The sequence below is a fragment of the Nematolebias whitei genome, chromosome 18, assembly GCF_014905685.2.
Source record: "Nematolebias whitei isolate Nwh7 chromosome 18, NemWhi1, whole genome shotgun sequence".
Lineage (NCBI taxonomy): Eukaryota > Metazoa > Chordata > Actinopteri > Cyprinodontiformes > Rivulidae > Nematolebias > Nematolebias whitei.
In genome coordinates, this window is record NC_056515.1 from 17789149 (window position 1) to 17799849 (window position 10701).

The 10701-nt window shown below is 39.1% G+C and overlaps 1 protein-coding gene across 1 annotated transcript in view; it reads right to left on the bottom strand.

Moving 5' to 3' along the window:
• Positions 1-4680, bottom strand: part of LOC119425082 (SEC14-like protein 2) — a 24501-nt gene extending 19821 nt beyond the window's left edge. The window contains exon 1 of the mRNA XM_037692606.1: positions 4615-4680. Coding sequence (XP_037548534.1) covers positions 4615-4680 — 66 coding nt within the window. The remainder of the gene's footprint in view (positions 1-4614) is intronic.
• Positions 4681-10701: the final 6021 nt, after the last annotated feature.

Consider the following 10701-nt stretch of genomic DNA (forward strand, 5'->3'; position numbering starts at 1 on the left):
GTTCAAAAGTGGCTTGACCTGGGGAATGCGGCACCTGTAGCCCATTTCCTGCACTCGCCTGTGCACGGTGGCTCTGGATGTTTCTACTCCAGACTCAGTCCACTGCTTCCGCAGGTCCCCCAAGGTCTGGAATCGGCCCTTCTCCACAATCCTCCTCAGGGTCCGGTCACCTCTTCTCGTTGTGCAGCGTTTTCTGCCACACTTTTCCCTTCCCACAGACTTCCCACTGAGGTGCCTTGATACAGCACTCTGGGAACAGCCTATTCGTTCAGCAATTTCTTTCTGTGTCTTACCCTCTTGCTTGAGGGTGTCAATGATGGCCTTCTGGACAGCAGTCAGGTCAGCAGTCTTACCCATGATTGTGGTTTTGAGTAATGAACAAGGCTTGGAGTTTTTAAAAGCCTCAGGAATCTTTTGCAGGTGTTTAGAGTTACGTCGTTGATTCAGATGGTTAGGTTAATAGCTTGTTTAGAGAACCTTTTCATGATATGCTCATTTTTTGGGACAGGCATTTTGGGTTTTCATGAGCTGTATGCCATACTCATCAGTATTAAAACAATTAAAGACCTGAAATATTTCAGTTGGTGTGCAATGAATCTGAAATATATGAAAGTTTCATTTTTATCATTACATTATGGAAAATAATGACCTTTATCACAATATGCTAATTTTTTGAGAAGGACCTGTATATGTATATATATATTTTTTTTTATTTATTTATCTATTTATTTATATATTTATTCAACTTATTATGCTCCCAACATGCTTGGACAGATGGACAGTATTTCCAGTTTTCCCTCTTCACTTAATAATGGGGAACAAAAATTAGACGCAGTTCATTTCTTTGTAAGTGAACAAACCTATAAAATCATCAGGAATTATGTCCTCGACTGTTTTATCCACCTTAATATTTAGTTGAAACTCAGTTCACAATCGAGGGTTGCAATTATATTGTTGACAGGTAGTGTGGAAGTGTGCAGCGTCCAGAAATGACAGCATGGCTGCAGGTTTTCTGAACTGTGTTGCAGGGGAGCCAAGGGGACATTCTCTCCGCCCTTACATTCTCTTCTGGAGATTTTGAGACGTTTATAATTGTCTTGCACAGTAGCATCAACTTCTAAATTGTACCATCACAATTGCTGTCTGAAAACAAGTCTAATTCTGCATTATTGATGAATCAGCACAAAGTATGTTGTAATTGTGGCTGCCCAAGGACAGGCAGTCTAAAACATCTGTCAGATAAAACCTTTAACGTTTCCTCTCCTCGTTGCTCAAATAAACGTATTTAGTTTCCAGCTTTGTGTCAGAAGCAGTTGAGCACCTTTCTCTATGTTATTGAGTTTTATTAATCATTACTGATATGCACTTATTGTTTTAAAAGAAACTGCTTTAAGATAACTTCTTAAACTTATTTACTTATTTGTTGGTTTATAATTATGGCTTCACCTTGCACTCTGACATCTACTAATCGCAGAAAGCTAAGCCTGGTTGTTTAAAGTAATCCAAATGATAAAACCACGGCAGGTTTCAGTCAGACCTCCTGAGAAAACATGGCTGTTATTTTCCATCGAAGCAGTGCAGAGGTTTATTAGGTATCCTAAAAGAGCAACGCCTTCAACCCATGAACAAAACAAGGTGTGGGATTTCTGTCTTTTTATCTGCTTAGACAGCAAATTATAGCAAAACAGCTTTAAACCGTTAGACAAAAGTAGGCAGAAGGTAAAACGCTTGAGGAAAAATAAATACGTAGGCGGTATTTAGGTTCTAAAATTAATTAAATATAACCTCAAATGGATAAAAATACACAACAGATGCTACCAAAATATTTTTTTTTTACATTTATTAAAACAAAATTAAGCCAAATGGAAAAGTTAAGAAGGGTTCAAGGTTACTCCCAAATTATTGGAGTGCATCAATTTATGGAGAGAACACAATTTCATCCATCCATCCATCCATCCATCCATCCATCCATACATACATACATACATCCATCCATCATTTTTACCTGCTTCTTTCTTTTCAGGTTGTGGGGGTCACTGGTGTCCATGTCCAGCCATCACTGTGAGAGGTAGGGGACACCCTGGACAGGTCTCCAGTCCATCACAGGGACACATCGAGACAAACAACCATTCACTCTCTCACTCACACCTAGGGACAATTTAGGGTTACCAGTTAGCCTAACATGCATGTTTTTGATCTGTGGGAGACATGCATGCATTGGAGAGAACATGCAAACTCCACCCACAAAGGCCCCTGGTTGGGATTTGAACCGGGGCAACCTGCTCTCTAGATGGCAGCTCTAACAACTGCGCCACCGTGCTGCCCACACAATTTCATAATGAGAAAATTATTCAAGACAGCTGCTAATCTCCCCAGAGTTGACATTCCAGCAAATTCACCCAAGAGCAGACTGTGCAATTCTCTGAATATTGATAAAAAAACACAAGAGCTCCATCAGACTCCACAGGCTTTAGTTAGCTGGTTAAATGCTAAAGTTAATAACAGTTTATTTAGGAAGAGACTGAACAAGAATGATCCATAAAACCTCTGAAACAATGTTCTTGGAACAGATGACACCAACGTAACGATGGTCTGCCATAATGAACAGAGCCGTGTCTGACTAAATATCAAATATATCAGCACATCTCTGACAAATACCAACCATCAAACATGGTGGTGGAGGGGTAATGGTTTGGGCTTGTTTTACAACCACCAGACCCAGGCCCCTGCAGTCCTCTGTAGACCAAAGGACTGTAGAGTCAAATACAACGTGTCAGACAAAAATTGGGTCAAGACGCAGCGGGACAATAATCCCAAACACAGCAGCTAATCTCCATCAGAACAGATGAAAATGGAAAATAATCCCATTTGTTACACTGGTCACGTTCAAGTCTAGACCAGGGTTCTGCAACCTTTTTGATCAAGAGAGACATTACGGCCCCTTCGCTCACTAAATGAAACATGTGCAGAGCTGCAAAACCTGCTACAACTGTGATAATCAACTGATGGCCCATGGGCCACTTCGAGTTTGTTAGAGGGGGGCACTTCTGGTCAGTGGGGGTCACATTATAAAACTAAAAATATTTAATGAATAGTAACATTTATTTAGATTTTTAGATTTTAGGACAAAAAAGATCATAGTAGGAAAAAAATACAGTTCATACTGATTTTAAAAAAAACATTAAAACTCCAAACTCTGCCGACCTTTTCTGTGGTGAAAAATAATCACGTTTCCTACTTTGAAATAACAAAACAAAAAAATTGTAGTATCATTCAAATATTTGCAGAAAATAAAAATAAACAAATAAAAAAAAACTGCCAAAAACTTTTCTTTTGTAGATATAAAAACCAATAAAATTAAATTTCATGTACGTTTTGGTCAAAGCTTCAAAGAGCCGCAGACGAGGGACTAAAGAGCCACATGTGGCCCCAGAGCCGCAGGTTGCAGAGCGCTGGTCTAGACCTTAAACCAATTAAATGCTGTGGTGAGACTGGGGGAGAGCTGAAACCAGCATAAACAAATATCTGCAAATTTAAGTTAATTGAAGCAATGTTATAAAAAAGAGTGGAGCAAAATTAATTCACAACAATATGAGACCGATATATTCACATAGAATATGACTATTTTAACTTAATGCTGATAAGAGTTTCTATAAACCATTCAATGGTGGAGTTCTCATGCTTTTAAAAAAAGTTTTATGAATATTGGCACAATGGAGCTTGTTGTGTGGTTTTGTACACCTGGTCCTATCTTTATTATACATTGTTAATATGTTCTTTTACTGAATGGTTATGAATTTGGCATTCGTTATTAAACAAAGGTCTTCAAATTGTTCAGAGCTAAATCTGAAATCACAAACTGTCAGAATCTTCATCAGATTTACAGTAAAAACAAACATTTGTACAAATTTAGTGTCAGTTTGTCCTTTATCAGTGTTTTACACACAGGATTTAACATAAACAGTAAAACAGAGTAAGATGACATTATAACTTGTTTGGTGTTTGCTGAGGTGTACTCATTACCGTCTGTGAGTTTTATTACGATCCATGTCATGTTAAGTTTACCAAAGTGAACGCACAACTTCACGTCGTCAACGAACCCCTGGTGAGCAAAAGTATTTTTGATTTTAATTAACATGCATTCAACAGGTGTCATGAGTAAAACACGTGACTCTGGAACTTCCTCTGGCACTGAATCCCATGTTATGTTAGGAACCGGTCTGGTTGTGGACCCGTCTCGGGGCCTTTGTGAAATCCTCTCCGTGTGTTTGGTTTGAGCCGGAGGAAAATGATTCCCTCTGAGACCGGGAGGGGCTGCATGTCCATCAGGTCACACACAGGAAGAGGGGACGAAGAACTGCTCTCAGTCCATTTCTTCTGCCCATGTGGTCAGTTCAGGGAGGCAGGTACAGGAGGTGAACCCCTCCCTCTTCTCCAGTGATACTTCAGCTCCTTCTGGGGAACCCCAAGGTGGTCCCAGACCAGAGAAAAACCTCCAGTTAGGCACCCAGGCAGCATCCTAATCAGATGTCTGAACCACCTCGACTGACTTCTTTTCATATAGAGGAGCAGCAGTTCTTCTCAACCCCCCCCCCCCAGGTGATGGACCCTCACCTTATTTCTAAGGCTGAAGCTGGGCCCTCTACAGCCTCTTGTATCCAAGATTACATCATGATCCATATCTCAACTAGATGATGGATGGAACATAGACATACTAGAAAAGACTGACATCTTTCAGCTCAGCTAATTCACTACTAAGTACCAGAGCAACGCCCTTATTACCACAGACTGAGCCTGCTTTATCCTTCCATCTCTCGTGAACAAGACTCCCAGACGCTTGAACTCCTCTGCTCGATGCAGAGACTTTGTGCATATTTGTCATATTCAGCTTTTGCACGAACAAATGTTCTGTTGTGATCGATGGGTGTTTAACTAACTAACTAACTAACTAACTAACTAACTAACTAACTAACTAACTAACTAACTAGTCTTTTCTTGTCTGCATACAGAAAACATGTAGCAGGTGAAGGCGGAGAGCAGCAGGACTCACCTCTGAGCCAGCGCAGGAGGTAGTGGTCATGCTGAGCAGGCAGGCTGGGCAGGATGTCCCGGATCCTCTCGCGAAACTTGAGGCCCAAAGCAGAAATAAAACTAAAATTTCAAGTTCTTTATCGAGAAATACGAGCTGCTAGTTAAAATGTAAGACTTGTCCAGCATCTCCTAACAGTTAACTGTAACATTTTGAAGGGTGCCAGCGCAGCTCCTGTCCAAAATTCAAACACAACTTTGTACCAATCTAAACTAAAAAACATAAATAAATCTACATTTTACTGTACAACTGTATAAACCGTGTAAGGAGATGTTAATAAGTGGCAGGCAGAAATGCAGAGTGAAAATTAGGCCTCCAACAAAGTTGTGCAAAAACTTGGAGTTGCATCAAACTTCTTGAAGCGTCAGCAGCAGAACACTGTGATGAACAAACATGTGATCCGTCGTGTTTTTACTGTTATAGCTCTGCTACTTTAGAAGAAAACATCTGGAGCTAAATTAGAAGCTTACGTTGTTTGGGCGTGAATGTGGTGCATTCTGGGGGGATTTAAGAGAAAACTGGGAGCAGTTGGGGAGACAGAGTGAACGAAGAAATATATTTTGATGTAAATTTGAAAATGTACCAAAAAAGGTTGTGGAAATCAGAAGAGTTAAAAAAAACAAGTGTGAAAATTTCAGACAATTCAACTGGAGTGGACATCAACTGTTAACTATTCTGAGAGAAAAATCAGTAAAAATCATAAACAGCTGTGTAAAATATTGTTAAAGATATGAAAATGTCAGCTCAGACGTCTAAAGTCCAGCTTTCTGTCCAAAACTGAACGTTTCTGAGCTAAGGAGCTCCAGAGCTGGTTTTCTTACACGTTTCACCAAAATCCCATTGATCACTTTTACGGTTCAGCATTTTGTTAGTTTTGTCCACACCATGTGACGAATCGCTACGGAAAGTCACAGCACACTACTCCTGATGGAGCCACATGTTTTCCATGCATGTTTCTAAATTTTAAATTTCACAAGTGTGCTTTTTCATTTGAATCTCCAGTTCACACAACATGAAACCTTCTGCTTCTTTATTGTCAAAATAAACTAAAAGCTTTGAGGTTAGCCCTACGGTCACTCTAACTAAAAAACTATTTAAATCAGACTTTTTTTGAGTTTGAAAATAGAATATGCTCAAGTGGAAACATAAATCCCACCACTGCATGGCAGATGAAATGTCACCCAGACCAGGTAAGTTTGGTGCTTTTAATTTGGCTTTATATTTGCCCAAATTAATCACTTTGTCTACTTTGTTCTTTGAAGTGAAAACAAAACCGTGTCGAGATGGAAACCACGTTAACAGATGAGAGAATCTATGGAGTACTTAGTGCAACAACTTTTATAAACTTTAATTTAGTACAGCACAAAGCTTTTATTTTGGAATAACTTTGATTTAGGTTCTTTTTTTTTTTTCTCCTGATAATAAAAAAACACATCACTTAAAAAAATAAAAGACACTTTCTGTAGTGGCAGTAAAGCAGAAGTGTCTCCAGGGAAGTTTTGTGGCTGAAATCTACACCCTGGCTCCACAAAGACACAGAAACGAGAACGTATTGATTGATGTCTCACCTCCGTCAGGACTTCAGCCTGCTTCGGGCTCAGGTCCCCGACCCGTCCGCTCATGTCTCAGCTGCTCAGTCGCTCCAACAGGGGCAGCGTGTGGGAATGAAGAAGGCAGGAGGGAAATCCAGGTAGACGGGTATAAAAACACCACGCCTCCCTCACACACACTTTCTCTTACACACACACATACACACAAGGTGGACTTTCACCCTGCTGCAACTTCTGATCTAAGAAAACCTTAAAAGAACAGGAGCAGACCAGAATAGTGGACGCAGACGACTCGCACATATTTTTGAACTGCCCTAAATACAAACCGGATTCCAAAAAAGTTGGGACACTAAACAAATTGTGAATAAAAACTGAATGCAATGATGTGGAGGTGGCAAATGTCAATATTTTATTTGTAAATAACATAGATGACAGATCAAAAGTTTAATCTGAGTAAATGTAACATTTTAAAGGAAAAATATGTTGATTCAAAATGTCACAGTGTCAACAAATCCCAAAAAAGTTGGGACAAGTAGCAATAAGTGGCTGGAAAAAGGAAATTGAGCATATAACGAACAGCTGGGAGACCAATTAACACTAATTAGGTCAATTGACAACATGATTAGGTATAAAAAGAGCTTCTCAGAGTGTCAGTGTCTCTCAGAAGACAAGATGGTAAGAGGATCACCAATTCCACCATTGTTGCGCAGAAAGATAGTGCAGCAATACCAGAATGGTGTTACCCAGCGTAAAATAGCAAAGACTTTTAAGTTATCATCATCAACTGTGCATAACATCATCAAAAGATTCAGAGAATCTGGAAGCTGTGCGTAAGGGTCAAGGCCGTAAAACTCTACTGGATGCTCGTGATCTCCAGGCCCTTAAACGTCACTGCACCTCAAACAGGAATGCCACTGTCAAGGAAATAACAGAATGGGCTCAGGAATACTTCCAGAAAGCATTGTCAGTGAACACAATCCACTGTGCCATCCGCCGTTGCCAGCTGAAACTCTACAATGCAAAGAGGAAGCCATTTCTAAGAAAGCTCCACAAGCTCAGACGTTTGCACTGGGCCAGGGGTCATTTAAAATGGAGTGTGGCAAAATGGAAGACTGTTCTGTGGTCAGATGAGTCACGATTTGAAGTTCTTTATGGAACACTGGGACGCCATGTCATCCGGACCAGAGAGGACAAGGATAGCCCAAGTTGTTATCAATGCTCCGTTCAGAAGCCTGCATCACTGATGGTATGGGGTTGCATGAGCGCTTGTGGCCTGGGCAGCTTGCATGTCTGGAAAGGCACCATTAATGCAGAGAACTATGTTCAGGTTCTAGAACAACATATGCTCCCATCTAGACGTCATCTCTTTCAGGGAAGACCCTGCATTTTTCAACACGATAATGCCAGACCACATTCTGCAGCAATCACAACATCATGGATACGTAGGAGAAGGATCCGGGTACTGAAATGGCCAGCCTGCAGTCCAGATCTTTCACCTATAGAGAACATTTGGCACATCATAAAGAGGAAGGTGCGACAAAGAAGGCCCAAGACGATTGAACAGTTAGAGGCCTGTATTAGACATGAATGGGAGAGCGTTCCTATTTCTAAACTTGAGAAACTGGTCTCCTCTGTCCCCAGACGTCTGTTGAGTGTTGTAAGAAGAAGGGGGGATGCCGCACAGTGGTAAAAATGAACTTGTCCCAACTTTTTGGGGATTTGTTGACGCCATAAAATTTGGAAAAAACAGATTTTTCCCTTAAAATGATACATTCTCTCAGTTTAAACTTTTGATCTGTGATTTGTGTTCTATTCTGAATAAATATTAGATGTTGGCACCTCCACATCATTGCATTCAGTTTTTATTCACAATTTGTTTAGTGTCCCAACTTTTTTGGAATCTGGTTTGTACTTCCATTTTTGAAAACTGTGCATAAAACTGTAAAGAAAATACTGGGATATGAGCAGCACAGTACTATATACCTTTACAATTTTAACAATATCAATGAAAAGGTAAGAGTAAGGGATAGGTATCTGATCAAGATTAATAGCTAGCAAGAAAGCTATTACGAGGATATGGGGAAAGGTGGACCCCCCCTTGTCTTGAACAATGGATTGAGATAATAGAAGAAATCTACACAATGAAAAAATTGACGAGACGTGACCTCCAAATCTGAGGCCATGGTCCTCAACCAGAAATGGATGGATTGCCCTCTTCAGGTCGAGGGTGAGGTTCTGCCTCAAGTGGAGGAGTTCAAGTATCTCGGAGTGTTGTTCACCAATGAGGGAAGAATGGAGCGTGAGATTGACAGACGGATTGGTGCAGCGTATGCAGTATTGCGGACTCTGTACCGGTCCGTTGTGGTGAAGAGAGAGCTGAGCTGTAAGGCGAAGCTCTCCGTTTACCAGTCGGTCCACGCTCCTACCTGTGGAGAGAGATGTCTGGGCCTCCCTGCTCAAGCTGCTGCCCACACGACCTGACTTCTAAACAAGCAGAAGATGATGGATGGATAATGGAAATCTGACATATCAACTGAGACTACAGCAAACACAAATGGATTGGGAGAAATGGACACTATTCAAATCAAAGGCAGCAACAAAAAAATAAAGAACTCAACAAACTGGAAAAGACAAAAGGACCATTCGATTAGCTCCCAAGCTAAAGTTTTTCTGGTGTTGAATGTGAATTGTTCATGCACATGTTGTATGTAAACAAATGTGGAAAATGCCAATAAAAAGTTAAAATGATAAGAGAACAGGAGCAGAAACCACCTTTCATCACATTTATGATTCATACAATTAGATTTTCAATCTTTGTTTGAAGAATTCATGCAGAAGTTTTGTGTAAATCTCAACTAAACATTCTGACGTGCATCTAATCTGTCTTATCTCGTCCTTTCATACCAGTTCGATTAAAAACATTGAAGCATCTAAAATGAACTCTTTTATTATTGTTTCTATTCTCTTCAGTCAATCTGCACGTTTATTCACTTTTCTCTATTAAAGTATCGAAGTACGCCAATTTGGAGCGCTAAGTTTATTTGACAGTTCATATTTGCATATTTCGTGGAGGTGGCGAGACATCAGCTCTTATTTTTCTGAACAAATTAAAGATATTAAAATTTATTTTTTGTTTTTAGTGGGTTGCAGAAGCATTCAACCCCCACTGGTAATTTTTCCATTTGCTTTAAAACCTAGAATTTAAATGGATTTTTTGATTTGACTACAAGTAATCTACAGGTTAAAGGTAAAAAAATAAAAATAAGGGAGAGGGGAGGGGTTTGTTTCAATTAAAAACTACTGTAAATAATTAAAATATGTGTCTCTTGAAGATGTTTGGGGCATCAACGCAATAAAAATATACCGATCGTATATAATTAGTATATTTACCGGTAATCTAGTTTTGACTTATCTTTGAATTATTTCTAAAAAGTTATTTTTCTTCATTAGGTTGAAGACAGTTTAATGAATATTTATTCTCAAATTAAAAATCTAATTAAACTCCAGGTTATTAAATAGAAACATTATTAGAGTAATATTTTTGAATCAGACTAATCAGTTTAAAACCTTAAATTCATTTGGAAGATCCCATTTGAAAACATTAAAGCAATAAATTAATTAAATATCATCTTAAAGGGTGTCTTTCTATAAGAGAAGCAGTTTAAAGAAGCACCAAACTGGCAGTCTTGAGTTAATACGTTTAGTTTAAAAGAAGAAAAAAAAAATACATTTTTTCACAAAAGTAATTTTATTCTTTAAATACACAAGCTATTTGGACCCACTGGTCACCAAAATAAAGCTGGTGTTATGAATAAATAGTTGATTTACAAGAAAACACTTCATAAACAATCAGAGATCATAAAAGTTTCACATAATGTAGTGAAAATCAGTTTGAATCATTCAAGAAAGACAAAATAAAGACAATTTATCTCCAGAAAAAAGTCACGTTCCTGAAAGAAAATCTCAAAAAATGGACTCATTCAATTTAAAGATGAGCAGTAAAAAGTAAAAACGGTCACTTTGTTGTGATTCACACAGATCCCACCTACAGGTTGGACCCCC